The 22,500-nt window shown below is 36.7% G+C and overlaps 1 protein-coding gene across 2 annotated transcripts in view; it reads right to left on the bottom strand.

Moving 5' to 3' along the window:
• The window catches only part of LOC106872663 (iroquois-class homeodomain protein IRX-6), a 213,943-nt gene that overhangs the window by 100 nt on the left and 191,343 nt on the right, over positions 1-22,500 (bottom strand). For both annotated transcript variants that reach the window (XM_052974557.2, XM_089347522.1), the window contains exons 3-5: positions 19,375-19,481; positions 14,959-15,311; positions 1-745 (exon numbers count right to left, since the gene is read on the bottom strand). The exon at positions 1-745 is cut by the window's left edge and continues 100 nt beyond it. In XM_052974557.2, the coding sequence (XP_052830517.1) occupies positions 39-745; positions 14,959-15,311; positions 19,375-19,481 (1,167 nt within the window). In that variant the 3' untranslated portion in view covers positions 1-38. The remainder of the gene's footprint in view (positions 746-14,958; positions 15,312-19,374; positions 19,482-22,500) is intronic.

Raw genomic sequence — 22,500 nt, 5'->3', positions numbered from 1 at the left:
ACGAATCTTTAAATGGTTGTTTTTGTATTGTGACAGCGTTACGAACTTAAATTGTTGATGCTATTCTGTAAGATGCCGTCGGTTGGTCGTAGATGCGATATGTCTCTAGCAGTTGGATATAAGGAATTGACCTGCGCAAAGGGCCGCACTAGGTGAGAAGTGGCCGTCGATGTATTGTTGCCAGTAGCAACAGGTGGCATCTGGCTTAGATTACTGCCTACTGTACTGTCATTCAGTCTCTGGCTATTGAGAGTATACATGGCTGATACGGCAGGCGTGAAGCTGGTGTTTGGGTTAGCGAAGGAATTGCCAAGCCAACCTCGTAGGCTTGTGCTTGACGTCGCGGCTAAAAGAGGCGGTTGGCTTGAAGTAGGCATGTTTTTATTGTTCATATGGATATGTGTGAGAGGCGCGGTGACACCTCGGTTCATCAAACCCGCTGACGAGGTGGCTGTGTCAGCCAGCGACCATATCCGAGGCTTCAAGCCATCGCTGTGATCGTGAGAATTCTTCAGCAGGATGTTTGCCTCATCACTGAGGGCCGAGTCGTTGCTGCTTGCACACGGCGACTCACTGACCGTAGGTCGCGATGTATCGGAGTATTCTAACCTATGGCGGGTGCTGGCAGTCGGAAGCGGGGACGAGGTTGGACTGCTCTGAAGAGATCCTGGTATCATGTTCTGAACATTCTTTTCCATATCCAAATGTGACACAATGTCTTTTGCTCGGCGACTGCACTCTTGATCTGGGGAAAGGAAAGAAAATGGAAAATATTAGAAATAATATTGAATTCAGTCAAGGCTGTAAAATATTAAACTATCACTCACACTCACATACAAGTTGAGTGAAGTCTTTTTACTCATATACAACACGAGTCAAGGCTACGAAATATTAGTTTTAAATTTTGGCAAGATCATTCTGCCGAGCTCGACTTTGCCTTTCGTCCTTTCGGGGTCGGTAAATTAAATACCAGTTTCGTACTGGGGTAGATCTAATTGACTGGCCCCCTCCCCCAAAATTTCGGGCCTTGTGCCTAGTGTAGAAAAGAAATTTTGGCACAAGGTTGGCTATTTCGGAGGGAGGGAAGGATACGTTGATTACATCGATCCCAGTGTTCAACTGGCATTTATGTTATCGGCCCGAAGGATGAAGGGGAAAGTCGATCTCGGCAGAATTTGAACTCAGGACATAAAGCCGGACGAAATACCGCTAAGCATTTTGCCCGGCGTGTTAACAATTCTGCCATCTCACCGCTGCAAAATATTGAACTGTTACTCCCAGATTCACGGTTGTAAACTTTCGCATTCTCGTACAGCTTCAATGAGGGCTTCCCTCCAGCCTTCATCAGGTGTCTTGGGGAAATTTCGAATCTAGGTTCTCATTCCTAAGGTATTTTTCGATGTTATTATTATTATTGTTATTATCACTATTATTCAGGTCACTGCCTGGAATCGAACTCGGAATCTTGAGGTTAGTAGCCCGCGCTCTTAACCACTACGCCATCTGTCAAAAAAGCCCACGGGCATATGGCGTAGTGGTTAAGAGCGCGGGTTATATATATATATATATATATATATATATATATATACACATACACACACATATATAATATATATATATATATATATATATATATATATATATACACACACACACACATATACACACATGTATACTATCCCAGCAAGGCCACAGCCTTAGGGCTAAAACATATAAAAGAATATATATATATATATATATATATATATATATGCATATATATATATATATATATATATATATATATATATATATATATATATATATATATATATATATATATATATGCATATATATATATATATATATATGCATATATATATATATATATATATATATATATGCATATATATATATATATATATATGCATATATATATATATATATATATATATATATATATATATATATATATATATATATATATATATATATATATGCATATATATATACGTATATGTACTTACACAAACTCACAGTAATTTTGAAAACACTTCTATTAGTATGCACACACACACACACACACATACCATTCTCACATAAACACAAGTAAGAAAGCAGAATTCTGCAGATAACAATTCGTCCAATTTTGGCACCATAGAAGTTTCCTATTACGTTGTGCTTTTTGAAAAATAATCATTTCGTTATCGGAAAGAACGTACGCCTTACTTGCATTTTATCAGACGAGAATTAGTTGAAATGTTTTGATACTTGTTCAATTGATGTCAACTGTTTCTCTTACACTCATGTTCAATCTATCATACGGTTATCCAAATATTTTGATACCCGAATAATATTGAGAAGGTAGTTTTGGGCTATTATTATCGGATTTGAAGAAATTAGATTTTACCACCAAAGGCGCAGACGTGGCTGTGTGGTAAGAAGCTTCCTTCCCAACCACAGGGTTCCGGGTTCAGTTCCACTGCGTGGCACCTTGGACAAGTGTCTTCTACTCTAGCCTCAGGCCGACCAAAGCTTTGTGAGTGGATTTGGTAGACGGTAACTGAAAGAAACCCATCGTATATATATATATATATATATATATATATATATATATATATATATATATAAAACCACATGTGAATCGTTGAATTTTCAGGATCCAATATAATCAAGATGTTTTAATAACGAAGGTAAAGGGTAGACTAGGGAATAGCACCGAAATGAGAGGGTCAATATGTATTATGTGAGAAAAAAAAAGTGTTAAATTTTTCTCTTAATTCACCTGAAGAAAACGATTTCTTTACATGATGTAATTGATTTGTCCATGAATAAAACCCACATCTGAAACAGCTGTAGTGAACCTTAGCCCATCTATGTTACATACATACACACGTGTGTGTGTGTGTGTGTGTGTGTGTGTGTGTGTGTGTGTATAATGAACCCTATATCTTTGCCGACTGTTTCTGTTTCATTACCAACATCATCATGGTTACGACAACTACAAGGAGGAGCTGCACCACCACCACTTACAATAATATCTTAATGCCAATCAATAAACGATGTTTTTATTGCGATAATATAAAATAATATTCAGGGAGTGGACCTTTCTATTAAGACTAAGGTGGGGGGCGGTGCTGGGATGTAGAGGGACGGAGAAGGTTGGGTAAATGCTTTATGAAATGGGGTGGGTCTGACTACTAGGTGTAGGGGAAAAGGGAAACAGCGACAAAATGTGGGGAGGAGGTAAATGCATTACAAAGGGGGAGGACCTGCCTCTTAGGATTTGCTAGAGATGTGGGGGGAGTAGTAAGAGATGGACGAGAGCATAGGGAAGTTATTCTAAGGGTGTCGACCGTATTCTCAAGACGATCGCCAACACTAGATTAGGTAGAGGGTGGTGGGTGGGCGTTGGGTATTAAAGAGTCAGGGGCCAGAAGAGGTGGCGGAGGGAGTAAATATATTTCTATCTCTATTGAGTCCTTCTTATTTGCTTTGTAAGAGATAAGGAGACTGCTTCGGTAACAATAACAGCAATGACGACGACGACGACGATGACGATGATGCTGATGATGATGGGAGATGATGACGATGATGGTAATGAAGATGAAAAGGAAGATGAGATGTAGTGAGTGAAAGATGCAAACAAACAAAATAGATTGTTCAATGCTAGAGTACTTCTCTAGCTCTACAGTATATATATATATATATATATATATATATATATATATATATATATATATATATATATATATATACACCCCTGTGTGTGTATCTTTATACATATATATATACACACGTGTGTATGTGTATACATACACATACATATATATGTATAATATATGTATATATATATATATATGTGTGTGTGTGTGTGTGTGTGTGTGTGTGTGTGTGTGTGTGTATAGATGTATGGAATGTTATTTCTGACACAGAAGCCATAAAACGATGGACGTCTAGAATAATATTATATGTAACATCAAATTAAAAGCGTTCATTCATTACAGATGGCCGTATGTTCCTCTCTGTGAGCTCTTTAAAAGCAAGTAGAATATTTGGTCTAGTTCGTGGATTTTGAAGTTAGAAACGAGTAAGATTTTAAAGAAAATCGGTTATTCTAAAGATACATACGATAAAAAATGTTCACATTATTTTGAATTAAAAGAGCCAGGAGAAGCATATCAAAGGGCGGAATATGGCGATAAAAGAGGGAAGACTATCGAGAGCCAAAATATTAATGGAACTATAAGTGGGAAGGAGTCTTTACTGTAGGGCTTAAAATTTGAAACGGAAAGTGAATTTTTTAATTTCTGTTCACTACTAAATTCCGAGTCCATGCAACTAATTATAATACATAAGTATTTTAACTTTAGATGTACCCCCTCTCCCTGTCTCTCTAACTACTATACCTCATGATTTCACAGTCTTCTTCCCCATTGAACCAAATATCTCATTCATTTGAAAATCTCGTTTAGAACGAAACATATGGCCATATGTAACGAATAATTTAAATTTAATATAATACATATTACGAACACATATTTTAGATTAGTATACTTTTGACTAGTGACTTGAACAACATTACATTATAGAATAGTCATTTTAGTATTTTATGAACACACTGCAATGAAATTATGCCACTAAAAAGGTCGCAGAAGAGTGACGAACATTTTTGCCACGTCATAATAGACCGTACAGTTAATAACTAAACTAAGAGTATATATATATATATTTTGTGGTTCTTCAATGGATCAAATGGCTTTTCATGATTTATGTTCGTGGTTAGGAGCGTATATATGTATATGTACATTTTCATACATACACACACAAGCACATGAAGGCAGCTGAGTCTAAACTTCGAAGTCCCTGTCAATCTTTGTTAAAATAAAACAAATGTTCTATTGTGCGTAAATGTTTTGATTGTTTGCATATCTAACTTTACACAAAACAAACTATACATACGCACCCACGCACACACACACACACACACACACATACACAAGCACACTCCTTTCATATATCTATATATACACACATATACATACTCTCTCTCTCTCTCTCTCTCTCTCACACACACATATATGTATATATATATATATATATATATATATATATATACACATATACACACACATATACACATATACACATATACACACACATATACATGTGCAGATATAAATATATACATATATTATACATATATAGATATGCATATATATAAATATATAAATATATATATAAATATATATATATATATATATATATATATATATATATATATATATATATATATATATATGCACATACATATTCATACACACACACACACACATACATACAGAGAAAACGAGGCTGACAGACAGACAGACGCACAAAGACAGAGCTTTCGAGTCTGTCAATGAATTTAATGAAATATGACGTTGCTATCAGCTACCGTTACATCACAGACTGACCTTAGCGCTGATAACAAGAGTAAATAGTTCTAATAGTGACAACAGTAGAAGGTTGATGTGTATTGCGGAGGGTGGGGAGTAAATAGTTGTAATAGCAACAGCACAAGAAGGCTGATGTGTAGAGGTGTGTTAGTGGGGGGAGGGAGTGATGTGAGGCAAGGCTAACAGTAGAAGTAAGATCTGCTTTCTCATTTATTATGCGTTTAACTGGTTGTGGCAGGCTGTAGTGTTTCCTCTGAAGTCGACTTAGCATTTTATACGTACAAGCAGACTGACGTGGGGATATGTGCGTATTCATATGTGCACGCATATACATATATATATATAAAGAGAGAGAGAGAGAGAGAGAGAGAGAGAGAGCAGTGGTACAACAAGGCACCAATGTTTACTGGAAATAGCAGTCGATAAATTTACGATGTTATAGTATAGCTTTACGTGTGAGGGCAGCGAACCTAAAAAGTTTCGTCTTACCTCTAGGAAGAACATTCGATAAATGGACAACCCAGAATCGGATAATCCAGTACCTAGGTTTCGGACTCTTCAAATTCAAATACGTTCGTTATTGTAAATTTGATTAGTCTTCTTCAACTAGATTTACCTGGACAGTATTTTAAATGTTGCTTCATCAATGCCAGTATACTCGCCGGAACGCTTAGCCGTTAACAGAACGAGAACACTGAAAAAAGTTTTCAATGAAAAATTTAAATATTGCAATACAAATGTATTATGTAGTAAAGATTGTTTGCCAACATAACATGGCAGTCCAGGTTTAGGATGAATGTTGCTGTAACTTAGCTCCAAGAGACATCGTCTCCAGCTGGCTATACGACACGATTTGTGTCTTTATATTTTCGAACAATATATATATATATATATATATATAGCTATATGCTCCTTTTCTTAGAGTAGGGGTTCTCAATCATTTTTCATCTATGGACCCCTTTGATTACTATTCTCTTCTGGTGTGTCACCTTAACCATGCGATTTTTCAAAACTAGTTTTATAGAAACTTCTTTCAAAATTCCTATTTGTTTTGTTTATCACATTTTATGTAAAATGTTAGAGAAAGAAACCTAGCTGTTTCTTACAATACATACCAATATATAGATCTGAAGCACACCTTTTTTGGATGTCAATTTCACTTTTCATTACCTCACGAGGATAAAATTAACTCACAAATGGCTGAGTACTCCACAGACATGCATAAGATGAACGTAGTTCTCAGGGAGATTCAGCCTCACACGGAATATGACAAGGCTGGCTCCTTTGAATTACAGCTACAACTCGAGACATATATATATGAATGTATTTGTGTGTGTGTGTATAGTTAAAACATATTTGCAATAATAAGTGTCGCGTGGTGGAAATAAACGTAATTACCAAACTTTCTTTTATAAATCCATTTATTATTTTGTTCTTTTGCATTTTAATTTGTACAATAAGGTTCTTTGAATATGTATGATGTATTTTAAGGTTAAATAGTAATTCCGTTTACGTTTGTGTAACTGAGATATTTTGGTTGGATTATATTGTCATTGGTGTTACATTACTTTCTATATTCTGTAACTGTCGCAATATACTTTTCTAGGCCTGAATATCTTTGTGGTGAGGGGGCCAGTTGATTAGATCGACCCTAGTACACAAATGGTACTTAATTTATCGCCCCTGAAAGGACGAAAGGCAAAGTCAACCTAGGCAGAATTTGAACTCAGAACATAAAGAGAGACGGTCATAATATACAAACATTTCTCATGGCACCAGTACACTGTTTACAGATGCTTACATTTTTTATGTTTTCCGCGAATTTTTCACCAATCCAGCTAGTATTATATTATTACATAATACTAAGGCAGCGAGCTGGCAGACTCGTTAGCACGCCGGGCGAAATACTCAGCGGTATTTCGTCTACCATTAGGTATTGAGTTCGAATTCAGCCGAGTTCGACTTTGTCTTTCATCCTTTCGAAGTCGATAAAATTTAATACCAGTTACGTACTGGAGTTGATGTAATCGGCTTCATCCCTTCCCCCAAAATTTGAGGCCTTCTGCTTCCAGTAGAAAGGATTTATTAAATTTGAATTCATATTTATTATATCAGAAATATTTAATTTTGGGGAAACTTCATTTCAATTAAAATGTATTTTATATATATATATATATATATATATATATATATATATATATATATATATGTGTGTGTGTGTGTGTGTGTGTGTGTGTGTGTGTGTGTGTGTATGTGTGTGTGTGTGTGTGTGTGTGTGTATGTGTATTAAGAAAGCAAAAGTAAAACAAAAATGATAGTGTTCAGTATGTTGGCGACAGGAATTTCTGTCAAAGAGACATGGTTAAACAATGTTGTACATCATCTCCTTCTTTCTGTCACATATCCACTCTTTCTCTCACTTTTATTATTACTCCCACTGCCACCGTCAACACTACTACTTTTAATAAAACATCATCAGCCCTCTCCCTCTCTCTCTCTCTCTCTCTCTCAGCTATCACCACCGCTCCCACCATCTCTATGCCTACTATTACTCTCACTCTATCATGAAGAATAGTAGGAGTGTCATTGAATAGTGAGTGAGGGGGTCTAAGTGTGACACACTGACACACAGAAATTAGTTTTCGCATTTATAATATTAGATGATCCACACACAAAGACACACATATATGCATTCATACATACACACGAAAGTGTGTATGTATGAATACATACACATGAAAGTGTGCTTAATAAACTTCAGTCATATATGCATAAATAAAAAGCTGTATCTTAAATACACTTATATATATATATATATATATATATATATATATATATATATATGCGCGTATGTGTGTGTGCGTGTATACGCGTGTGTTTGTATGTATGTGTATATTACATATGCACATATCTACATACGTACATACATATTAGCATGTGTGTGTGTGTGTGTGTGTGCACACGTGCGGTTCAGTGGTGTGTGTTTATACACAATGGTAAAGTTAATAATATACACACAGAGACAAAGCGATAATGGTGGTCTTAAAAACGTAGAAGTTTTAACGGTGTGGTTTATCTTTCATTTAAGGCTGTCTGAAAAGGAAAAATTACATAAAACTACAATGGCGAATTATTAAATAAATAAACATATGTATAGACAGACATAGAAATGAATAAGCACAGAAAACATTTCCATATGGAAATCGATAGATAAAGACCAAACTATTCAAAAGAAAAAAAAAACCCAACAAAAGCTCGAAAAAGAGGTGGGAAAAATAGAGTGCAAGGATTGTAAATGGGATTATATAAACCGGAAGCGTAAAATGCGTGAAATAAAGCTACCATATGTAAATAAAATCACAGTATTGTTGTTAAGTGCTGGAGTAAACCGCGTGCCTTCACTTCCTGTTGACGTCGCAGCGCCTGTCAATAAATGGGCGATAGGTGCCGCTCTGGTTTTATGTTTTCAAATCAAATAAGCCCAGCCAGACGGCTGCGTTCGATTCACTGGTCACTCGTTGAGTTGGTTGCTGTTGGAACTAACTGGAGGTGAGGTTGTTTCGTAAGCACCTCTAGTAGTAGTAGTAGTAGTAATAGTAGTAGTAGTAGTAGCAGTAGTAGTAGCTGTTGTTATTGTTATTGTTGCTGTTGTTTAAATATGATTGAAAGAAGGTGTTCGGTTAAGGAGCGGCAAACCCTCCTCAATAATAACAATAACAATAATAACAATAATAATAATAATAATAATAATAATAATAATAATAATAATAATGATGATGATGATGATGATAATAATAATAATAATAATAATAATAATAATAATAATAATAATAATAATAATGATAATAATAATAATAATAATAATAATAATAATAATGATAATGATGATGATGATGATGATGATGATGATGATGATGATGATCGATCGACAGGACAATGATGCTACTGTTGGTGGTTATTGTTTGTGATAAAGTAATATTTATCCAAGTCTCAATTACCAATTAACATAACAAAAGGAAAGAAAAAAACAAAATAAAACAAGAAAACAAAAATAAAACAAAACAATAACAACAGAAGCAGAAAAAGCAGAAGGCGGCCCAGCCACAACTTCCAATACAACAACACCAGTTACTAAAACACCGCTCTGCCTGAATAGTAGCAGCAGCAGTAGTAGTAGCAGTAGTAGTAGTAGTAGTAGTAGTTTCTAAATTTTGCTACAAGGTTAGCAATCGTGGAGGGAGATGGTTAAATATCTTACATCGACTACTTTATTGAAAGGCAGAATCGACCTTGACACAATTTGAACTTTGCACGTAAAGAGCCAGAAGAAAGGCGCTAGGCACTTTTGTCTAACGCGCTAACCATTCTGCCAGCTCACCGCCTTAATAATAATAATAATAATAATAATAATAATAATAATAATAATAATAATAATAATAATAATAATAATAATAATAATAATGATGATGATGATGATGATGATGATGATGATAATAATGAGAGCTCTCAGAGAGCGCAAACCTCCGCCAAGGCAACACCTACGTCTTCTGAACGATTAGCCGGAGATGATTTTTAAAATTAGAATATTTGAAGTAAACGCGACGGCTCTCACAAACAAGAATACTAAAAGTGAACCCGATCGCTCTCAAAAATTAAGTAAAAAAACAAAAAAAAACAGGAAAAGCAATCCAGAAACTTTGTCCGGTACAGGATCGATCCCCAAAATCTAATCAGTTCGTGCCAGTCATAAGGTCAAAGATCCCTCAAAGTTCCATTCGAATCCATCCAGCGGTTCTTGAGATATCTTGTCCACAGACAAACAAGCACGACAAGAAACAATACCTCCGCCTTCGCTAAGGGGAAGGTAACGACAACAACAACAACAACAACAACAATAATGATAATAATAATAAATGCCCGGATGCAGTACCAGGTAGTGGCTCTCATTGCTTCTGATCTTAATTGATTGGAAGTGTTATGATGTACATTGTTTTGTCTTGGCATAAAAGATGGGCTACAGCAAATATTCTGCTTAATACCACAGATTTGCTTGTCAGTTGTTTGACCTTAACCAGTTGAGCATGTCCCTTGGTGGCTGACGAGATGTGCATCTCTGATCATGAGCAGAAGTAGTGGGGGAGTATCATAGCCATGTGTTGAGAGGAATTCGTTGTGGTTTGAATAATTCACCTTTCGAAACATGGGTCGTTTTGCTCAACATCCTTAAACAAACCTTATTCAGGGACCTTTTGAGCGGGATGGGCTACTCGACCTGAAGAAAATTCTAACTGGGCCCCACCTGCGAGGTCATGCGCTGTTTATCTTGATATGAGATCATCATTTGGCGTAAATATGGTTGTGATGCATGTGCCTGGTGTACCCTTATCAGACGGGTAGTAATAATGGGTATACTGGGCTTCGTATATTTTACCCCAGTGTCACTTTGATGGCATGCACTGCTCTCTCACATAATAATAATAATAATAATAATGACGATGATGATCAAAAAAGGACTGAGAATTATTTACGAATGATCTCTGGCTTACCATCCATGCAGGAAGTGCAAAAGGTTGTCGTAACTGGTACGTCACACGTACTGAGAAGAGCAGTGTCGCAGTGAATTTTCTTTCCTTTTTCCCCCTTTCGTTTCTTTTTTTTTACTTTTTTATTGTTTACTTTTTCATTTTTCTTTTCTTCCTCTTTTTCTCTGTCACCTGACTTTGTAAAAGAACAATCTGGTGTGTTTATCTTAATGGCCTACCAATGTATACAGTCCGTTTCTCTAAACTAGGTGTCAGGAAGACACTCGGCAAGGATCCAACTTGTACAAATGCAAAACAAAAGTCAAACATAAAATAATAATAATAATAATAATAATAATAATAATAATCCTTTCTACTATAGGCACAAAGCCTGAAGTTTCGGGGAGGGGATGAGTCGAATACATTGACCCCAGTACTTAACTGGCACTTATTTTATCGACCCAGAAAGGAGAAAAGGTAAAGTCGACCTCGGTGTAATTAGAACTCAGAACGTAAAAACGAATTAAACGTTGCTAAGCATTTTGCCCGTCGTGTTAACGGTTCTGCCAGCTCACTGCCTTGATACTACTACTACTACTACTACTACTACTACTACTACTACTAATAATAATAATAATAATAATACTTGAATATTCATATTTTTTATGATGATAATCAGAGAGCGCCCCACCGGAAGTGAAGTGGGGAGCACGCAGTCAGGAGCTGCTACGACGACTGTTCACACCTATTGAGCGTTGAATACGGAGTGGAGCGTGTCTTTACTATTAACAACAACAACATCACCAACAATAATAAAAATAAAAACAAAGGTATTTTCATTGAGTGAGAAATGTCAATAATTGTTACTACATAGGTTAGCTTACAACAATAGATCCGCCTCACCTCTGTTGTGAAAATCTTGGTTCTTTCAATTAGCGAATGAATGGAATAAAGTTTGAGGGATTTAACGAGGAAGTGCTACTTAGACGAGTTATATTAATTAGTCGATATGCCACTCGTTGTTTAATTACTGGATGTGTTTCATGTATTTAATGGTAAGTGTGGTTGCTTATTGAGGCTTGGTTTATATTTCGTCAGTGACTAAGAAACGAAGGAGTTACTTCATTATCGAGACTCAGAAACAACGCATTTATAATAATAATAATAATTCAGTGTTACTCAACACGCGCGCGTGCGCGTATAGATCTATACGTACAAATACATCTTACGATACACGCACATACAAGCTCGCACACACACACACACACACACACACACACACACACACACACACACACACACACATATATATATATATATATATATATATATGTATATATAAATAAACTTGTTTGTTTACATACGACGTAATATATATATATATATATATATATATATATATATATATATATAAACGTATGTGTGTGTGTATATACACACACACGTATCAATATCGATCTATCTATCTATCGATCTATCGATCTATCTATCTGTCTATCGAGCTATCTACACACGAAGTTTAGGCTAGAATACGCTTGTGATATTCCAACTTCTAAAGGCAAATTCACTGCAGTTACGGTGGAGAAAAGAATTCTCTCTATTGGTAAAAGGTATAAAAACGCCATATACATATTATTATTATTATTATTATTATTATTATTATTATTATTATTATTATTATTATTACTATTATTATTATTATTATTATTATTATTATTATTATTATTATTATTATTATTATTTAAAACAATTTGATTCGGGTCCATGCACCTTAAAGTTTTGTAGGCTTCTTACAGGAACCTAGCTCGTTCAGATTACTCGGTGACCTGAGCCTGAGCGAGCAAAGGTTTTTGTAAGAAGTCCACGAAACTTTAAGTCGCATGAAGCCAAGTCAAACTATTTTAAATTATAATAATATATGTAGCACCTGTTATATGTGTTGAGTGTGTCTTTCTTTCGTTTGTCCGCTCACTCGTAGAATTATATGGCAGCTGGATGCAATATAAACCGTATAGGCAAAACTTTAGTCGTCACTAACTGTGAGTGAACGTGCTACAAACGCATATGTTGCAAGAAATAACAGTTAAACCACTTGTAGCTGCGTAAAGGCACATTCGTATATACTGACAGGGTGAATAACTACCTCATGAGCGAAGCAACACTAGAACACCGGACTGCACTGCTCCATGCTAATAATGGGAAGCGTCCATGAAACAGTTAATTTTCGCTGTCAATATATATATAAACCTATGGAGGCACACTATCGACAATTCTCATTGGGATGAAACTTTGCAGTCTGGTGTTCTAGCGTTGCTTCACTCATGTAGCAACGGTCCACCCTGTCAGTATATATATACAAATGTGCTTTTACGCAACTCTAAGTGGCTTAGCTGTTACTTCTAGCAGTATATGAGCTGGTAGCACATAGAGTCACAGTTAATGACGACTATATTTTACCTATACGGTTCCTAGCACGCTCAGCTGCCCATATTAATACTTACTCAAACGTATATTACACTCTCTCACATACACACTTTTAGTAAAAACAGGTTCACATTAATTACATAATTTGGTAGACGCATGTCTGTAAACTTAGTCTGGTGTGACTGATAGCGAATTTAGCCATGTATAGCCGCCATACACACGGTGTTACTACATTCGTTAAGCTCTTTGTTAAATAAACATTTCTGGTCGAGTTATTCTTGACAAACGTCTAATGTTTAATATATACAATCATTTACATGTGTGAGTGTGTGTGTGGCTGTGTGTTACATGGTTCATTGCTATATATGTGTGTGTGTGGTTAATTAGTTTTGCTATAATGAAACCATTTTTTAAATCCATATCTTAAGAGATAGTCGTATGTTTTAGGAAAAATCACAACAAGCTCACAAACGTATGGTAGCAACATTTTCGTCTCGATGAATCAGTGTTTTGTGTGTCGGGAAATCAAGATTCACGCCTGCTGCATTGGTGGTGACGCCGATCCAGATTGTTATATTGTTATTTATTATAATGTTTACACGCGCGCGCACGCACGCACACACACACACACACACACACACATACACACACACACACACACACACACACACACACACACACACACACACACAGGTTTCGCATTTCGGTACAAGGCCAGCAATACCGAGGAAGGGCATCGGTCGATTACATCGACCCCAGTACTCAACCGGTACTTATCGGAAGTACCAGTTCGATCTCGAAAGGACAAATGGCAAATTCGACCTTGGCAACATGGGAAGTTAGAATGTAAAGACGGACGAAATACCGCTAAGCATTTTTCCCGGCGTCTTAACGATTCTTGTTTCTTTACTGCCCACAAGGGGCTACACGGTTAAGATGGAGACAAGTTAAGTCTGTAGCAATTTATGGGCTGTAGGAAATTTTACCGTAAACATTATTGCTGTAGGAAAATTCGCCATGAGAAATGACCTCATCGTTTTAAATTACCTCATCAGGTTTTTTTAATGTTCGACGTTGGGTAAAAAGACTTGCCGGTTTAGTTTTTTTTCTAAAACCATTTATCATTTTTTATTTTTTAAAAATGCTGATATTATACAACTTCATCATTGTCTTTACGGCGAATTTACTTTACAAAGAATTTTCCGGACACGGTGAAATTTTTTAGGGCGAATTTTTTGCACATGCAATTTACGAATGGACAAGAGGGAAGCCAGAAACATAACGAACATGGAATTGATAAAGGTTAAGAATCATCAGATTCATATCTGATTTTGGTAAAATCTAAGACAAAGAGTAAAATTGATTTGAAGCACAACCGACCAGAAATTGTTATCTGGTATTTATAAAAACACAAACTCCCTTTCTACTGATTTCTCTCTCTCCCTCTTTCTCCCTCTTTCTCTCTCTCTCTCTCTCTCCCTCTTTCTCTCTCTCTCTCCCTCTTTCTCTCTCTTTCAGTAAGTATGTACAGCGTTTATGCAAAAGATGTGTGTGTGTGTGTGTGTGTGTGTTATATAATGAATAACTTAGCTTACTGTCAGTGGTGTCCAGTCCGTTGATTTTCTTCATATTCTCATCTTTCTCCTTAAGATCATCACTGTCGCTGTCACCAGCTTTATCTCGACCGTCTCCGTCATCATTGTCACCACAACGATTCCGAGGGGACCACGTCATTTTATTCTCTTTCTTAAGTCTTCGCCTGGCATTCGCAAACCAGGTGGACACCTGGGTAAGGGTCATTTTTGTGATTATAGCCAACATAATTTTCTCTCCTTTCGTTGGGTAGGGGTTTTTTCGGTGTTCGTAAAGCCATGCTTTTAAAGTGTTCGTAGTTTCACGAGTCGCGTTTTTCCTCCGGGCAGCGCCATTTAAATCCATCGTTCCATACCTAGAGAGCAGAGAGAGAAAATAAAAGGATTATACGGAGATAGACGCACATATACAGATACTGTATACATACACACATAGATATAGCATAAATAATATACGCACAAACACATACACACATACTTGTGTGCGTGTATGTGTGCATATAATAATAATAATAATAAACCGCATGGCATATAACCAGCCAATGTACGCCACTAGACCAGAAAGAATATAAGAGACGCCACGACAATATAGCCAGGCTTGTCCATTAAACACTCTGCAACAAGTATGAACTTGACAGAGCAAAAAATTGGTATGACCACAAACCTGAAGGCATCATCGAAAATGATAATACAAAGATCCTATGGAACTTTCTGATTCAGTGCGACCATGAGATAGAGAATAGGAAGCCGGACATAGTGTTGATTGAGAAAGAAAGCAAACTATGCTGGATCATAGATATAACATGCTCAGCTGTCAACAAGGTATGCGATAAGGAAGAGAGAAAAGTCGAGAGATATGGCAGGTTAGCTTGGGAAGTTAAGCAGCTGTGGTCGAGGAAAAAGGTAGCAGTAGTACCAATAATTGTCAGAGCCCTGGGAACAGCGAGCAAAAATCTTGAGAAGTACGTGGAACAAATAGGGGCTGCAATAAGGGTGGAGCACTTGCAGAAAACAGCACCTCTTGGAACCGCTCGAATACTCTGGAAGGTGCTCGAAAAATAAGGGGTGTTATCTTAGTTCACTGGTAGTGAACAGCTGACACCGTAGTACATCTGCAGCGTTAGGAGCTGTGCAAAGGCAATGACAACAACAACAACAACAACAACAACAATAATAATAATAATAATGTTCTGATGCAGTACGAGGCACTGTCTCACATGGTTTTTGATCTTAACCAGTTGAGCATGTCGCATAGTGGCCGACGATATATGCACCTCTAATCACGAGCTTGTGTTGAGAGGAATTCTTTGGGGTTTGAACAATTCACTTCTGCAAACATAGGTGTATTGTTCATCATCCTTAAACGAATCTTATTTGAAGACCTTTTGAGCACAATGGGCTACTCGACCTGAAGAAAATTCTAACTGGGCCCCACCTGCAAGGTCATGCGCTGTTTATCTTGATATAAGATCACCGTGTCACGCACATATGGTTGTGATGCATGTGCCTGGTGTGCCCTTATCAGACGGGTAGTCATGATGGGTATATTGGGCTTCGAATACTTGTACCCCAGTGTTACTTTGGTGACATGCACTGCTCTCTCACTCAATAATAATAATAATAATAATAATAATAATAATAATAATAATAATGATAATAATAATAATGATAATAATAATATGCCAACACTATGGAATAACAACAGAAAAAAGATGGTATAGGCACACGCCAGAAAAGGTCACAGAAAACGAGAAAGCAACCATACTATGGGATATGCCAATACACACAGATAGCGAAATTAAAGCCAATAGGCCAGATATAGTTGTCAGAGATCAAGAAGGAAAAAATGCTTTCTAATTGATGTATTAATACCAGCAGATGACAACGTTTCTCTAAAAGAAATGGAGAAACTTTCAAAATGCAAAGACCTGGAAATAGAGGTAACTCGAATGTGGAATCTAAAAACAGAAACAATTCCTGTCATATTAGGTGCCTTAGGTATAATAAAAATATATTCAGATAAATACATAACAAAAACACCAGGACTTACAAATATATATAACATAGAGAAAATTGCACTACTGGGCACTGCACACATCCTACGCAAAACACTTTCAATACAGTAACCATAAGAGCATCACAGCAAACCACAGCACATACCCAAGGCACACAGATCTGCGCTCGGTAGTGAAGTGAAAGCACGTTAAAAAAATAAAACTACTGAACAATAATAATAATAATAATAATAATAATAATAATAAGAAGAAGAAGAAGAAGAAGAAGAAGAAGAAAAAGTAGAATAATTAAAAAGTAAGCATCTATTCTTTCATTTAAATTCCCTTGTGTAGTCAATATATATATGTTAAACACACACACGCACGCATACACACACACACACACATACACACACACACACACACACACACACACACACACACACACACACACACACACACACACACACACACAGTGAGATAGGTTTTAAACATAAAAATAATAAAACTTAGCTGAATAAGGAACTGAATAAGTAAAACAGAGTTGAATATTTTAATTTTGTTTTAAATTATGAGTCAACTCGAAGTTTCGCCAGAATTGGCTCTTCAAGCTGTGCTATAAAAGAGGGGTAGAGGCGATTACAAGAAAATACTTATACATACATACTTACTAATGTACGCGCGCATGCGTACAGGTTCAGGTTGTAGTTATCAAAGGTGGTGCACAATACTTCAAATAGGTGGAATTAAATTGTTGATAAAAGGCAAAAAAAAACAACATACATATAAATAACTAAAGAGAAAGATGCAAATAAATAAAAAAAATATGTAGGGCTGAATCAAATGTATGGTAGGTGTAAGGTAGAATAATGAAATAAGAAAATGTGTATGGGGGGAGGGGAAGGTTGTTGAAGCTCTTCCAAGGAACTGAAGCTCCACTGACTAAACAGAAACCGTAAAAGATATGCAATGATATGGAGGATTCTGGTAAGTCTAAATCCCAATTTTGGAACTGAAATCTATATCAACCGCCCAACTGGACGGCACTGTATAGTAGCAAAGATCGGGTCTTTTCCATCTAGAATAAGGACCCAGTGTTGTAATAGCTCGGGTTTTAAAGGTCCACAAATGTTCAACTTTCTTATTTCTTTACTGCCTACAGAGGGTGCTAAACATAGAGGGGACAAACAAGGACAGACAAAGGGATTAAGTAGATTATATCGACCCCAGTGCGTAACTGATACTTAATTTATCGACCCCGAGAGGATGAAAGACAAATTCGGCCTCGGCGGAATTTGAACTCAGAACGTAACGGCTGACGAAATACCGCTAAGCAATTCGCCCGGCGTGCTAGCGTTTCTTATTTCTTTATTGTCCACAAGGGGCTGAACATAGAGGGGACAAACAAGGACAGACAAAGGGATTAAGTCGATTATATCGACCCCAGTGCGTAACTGATACTTAATTTATCGACCCTGAAAGGATGAAAAGCAAAGTCGACCTCGGCAGAATTTGAACTCAGAACGTAACGGCTGACGAAATACCGCTAAGCATTTCGCCTGGCGTGCTAACGTTTCTGCCAGCTCGCCGCCTTCAAATGTTCAACTTTATGCCAAACAATCTCACGGGTTTGCGTGGGGTAGTAAAGGTCTTCAAAGAACGTCTAAACAAATTTTTATCTGAAGTTCAAGACACATTTAATGCATATCACTTTTACTGGATCTAGCTAGAAGCTGAGGTCAGGGCTATTGTAGAAGACACTGGCCCATGGTGCCACGCAGTGGCACTGAAACGGCACCATGTGGTTGGGAGGAAAACGTCTTACCACGCAGATCTATCTGTCTGTCTGTCTGTCTGTCTGTCTGTCTGTCTGTCTGTCTGTCTGTCTGTCTATCTATCTATCTATCTATCAATCTCTCCATCTCTCTCTCTCTCGCTCTCTCTCTCTATCTCCCTCTCTCTGATTCTCTCTCTCTCTCTCTCTCTCTCTCTCTCTCTCTCTCTCTCTATTCCCTTCTCTCTACCTACCTACCTACCTATCTAGTATCTATTTATCTACCTATCTATATCTTTCTTTCTTTCTTTCTTTCTTTCTTTCTTTCTCTTTCAATCTATCTATCTATCTATCTATCTAATTCCCACCCCGTCTCTGCTCTTTCCCTGAAGCTGTCGTCTTTTGGTTACTGAAGATCATCAGCCGTATCGACCTCGCTGGTCCTTATGGTTGATGCCATTGGAACATAGGTGATGACTAAAAGTAGAAATCCTTCCTCCAAGAGCCTACTGTTCATAAACGTACAATTTGTAATATACCAAGAAACGATCGGATTTCTCCTGGAGGTTCTAAAAAATTCATATTCCAATGAATAATCTGCTGAGATTCATTTCATTTTGTGACTCAGAACATGGGAAACTAAATACTTACGTTCCACCGTAAGAATACGTCATTGAAGGTTCGTATGGGTAACATGCTCCTGATTGAGTGATCCCCCGCCAGGCGTCAGTGCTGTCTTTTAGTTCATATGATGTGTTCTGAAAACAGAAATATAACAGTGAATGTGTGCATGTATACGAAATCCAATGGATGTATGAGTGATCCAAGACTGCGGGTTAAAGTTTTGCACCGATGGATTTGAAATTCTGCTCAGAAGCATATTTTGTCAAGGAAGATGTCATATATTGTGTAACATTTTCCAGATAGAAAAACAAAAACAAAAATAAAAAACAAAAACGAGAATATTGTTTATATTAACCGCAATCACAGCAATAGATATTGGAAGTATTTATTGATTAGAAAATTAATTCATTTTAAGAAATATATTTGAATAAATATAAATGTTTTACTAGCAAATATAACAAATACAAATAAATAAAAACAAAATTGCATTTTAGGTTCTATATGTAGATGTAAGGAGTTTGCTTAACAGCCACACCGTTCCGGGTTCAGTCCCACTGCGTAGCACCTTGGGCAAGTGTCTTCCACTATAGCCTCGGGTTGACCAAAGCCTTGTGAGTGGATTTGGTAGACGGAAACTGAAAGAAGCCCGTCGTATATCTATTTATATGTGCGTGCGTGTGTGTGGGGGGTGTTTGTGTCCACCACCACCACCACCATCACTATTTAACCGTTGTTGGTGTTTTTACATCCCAGTAACTTAGCGGTTCGGCAAAAGGCACCGACAGAATAAGCACCAGGCTTTCATAAAATAGTCAATTCAACTGACTAAAAGTTCTTCGAGGAGGTGCCCCAGCATGGCCGCAGTCTAATGACTGAAACAAGTAAAAGATAAAAGAAATTAACCCTCAGCTTCGCGAATTATCTCCCTTTTTTTTCAGAGTCAATCACAACTGTAGCCATATTCTGTTTTGCTTCTCTTTCACCAACTAAGAGGTAAAGTTTCAACCAATTAAATATATTTTGCGTAGAATATTCAGCAGCTCACTCGCCTCCTTTTCTTATTCACTAAAGAAACGACCGAGGTGTTTTAGTTGGTATTTATTTTATCGACCGCGACGGATTACAAACGAATCTACGAGGAATTTTAATTTAGTAATACGAAACCACATACAAGTATATAACATGGGTATTATAGAGGCAGAGATTAGCGACATAATTAAAGCGAGCAATACTTAATCCGCCGTTAAAGCCACCTCGTTTCCGCGTTTTTATTTTGTTTTCTAAGCATAAGATTTTCGTTGTTTTTTTTTTTTTCAAAACGAAAAATAATAGATGAGATTGTCTCGTGTTTACTATATCATGAGTAGCCATTTTACGAAGGATCAGTTGTGTGGAAGACAGCATCAGTTCCAAAGAGTTTGCAAAAGAAATTTAAAAGGAATGGTAGAAAGATTCAAAGATGCGTTTTTTAGCGTTACGTAGCTCCGTACTTATGTTTGATCTATTGTTACAACCATCATTTTATCGCAACAAGGATAACAGCGGTTTTCAGTTACAAGACGTACACACAAACACATACACATACATACATCACAAACACTATGCACATGCATGGATGGATACACACACACACACTCACTCACAAACACACACACTCACTCACTCACACACACACACACACATCCGAAGGGATGAAAGGCCAGCTTGAACTCGGTTGAATTTGAAACCAGAACGTAAGAACTGCAAGAAATACAGCGTGAATTTTTTTTCCGACGCACTAATGATTCCTCCTCCTCCCCCTCCTCCTCTTTATTATTATATTTCAAATGCCGCTGAAATCGACTTTACCTTTCACTCTTTCGGAGTGGTTAAAACAGGTACCAGTTGAGCACTTGCTATCATCATCATCATCATCAACTTGTTACTAACAGATCTTGCTCTCGCTATTTTGATGTAATTTAGGTGTCTTCCGGGCAAACCAACTATTTTTGTCAAAACGATACCTCAAAGAACACAAGAATCAAACTGATTAACAACTGGAGGATAATGCCACTCGGATACACACACACACACACACACACACACACACACACACATATATTCATATATACATACATAATATATTATACACAAATACATATATATTTATATGCATTATATGCATATAATATATATATAGGCGCAGGAGTAGCTGTGTGGTAAGTAGCTTGCTTACCAACCACATGATCCTGGGTTCAGTCCCACTGCGTGGCACCTTGGGCAAGTGTCTTCTACTATAGCCTCGGGCCGACCAAAGTCTTGTGAGTGGATTTGGTAGGCGGAAACTGGAAAAGGCCTGTCGGATATGTATATATATGTATATGTGTGTGTGTCTGTTTGTCCCCCCCCCCTCATGACATCGCTTGACAACCGATGCTGGTGTGTTTACGTCTTCGTAACCTAGCGGTTCGGCAAAAGAGATCCAACAGAATAAGTACTAGGCTTACAAAGAATAAGTCTCGGGGTCGATTTGCTCGACTGAAGGCGGTAGTCCAGCATGGCCGCAGTCAAATGACTGTAACAAGTAAAAGAGTAAAAGAATATATATATATATATATATATACACGCACATACATATATATAAATATGCAATATGCACACATATCTATATGTATTTTACATGTATATATAAATATACACACACACGCACACACATTACAATGTAAACATGAGTGAAACATAAATGTGTGACAGTTATTCTATTACTTAAATCTCTAACAATGTAGCTTTGTTTCCTTTTTAATACCAAGATCTTTCTTTATAAACAGAGTTCAATATTTCGGCAGCACTCCTTATAACTAAAGGTATCGATTCATTTGAAAAATCTAAAAAAAACAAAAAAACATAACTACGCACGTATATTATATGTCTGTTATTATATATATATATATATATATATTATATGTCTGCATGTATGCATGTATGTACGTATGTATGTATATACGTCTGTGATTTTTGTTTTTAATTCTCAGAATTTTCTCAATAAAAATGTCGATTTCGAACAATAAAACAAATTTCTATCGTTGCAAATTAGACAACAATAACGGAGATACATATGTCATTCCTTTTGTTTTTGTTGTTGGTGTATTATAATACATGCATATCAACATATAT

Source organism: Octopus bimaculoides, chromosome 1 (genome assembly GCF_046866305.1).
Source record: "Octopus bimaculoides isolate indiv1 chromosome 1, ASM4686630v1, whole genome shotgun sequence".
NCBI lineage: Eukaryota > Metazoa > Mollusca > Cephalopoda > Octopoda > Octopodidae > Octopus > Octopus bimaculoides.
Note: the sequence above shows the minus strand (reverse complement) of the source record. Positions and strands in the feature narration are given on the sequence as shown.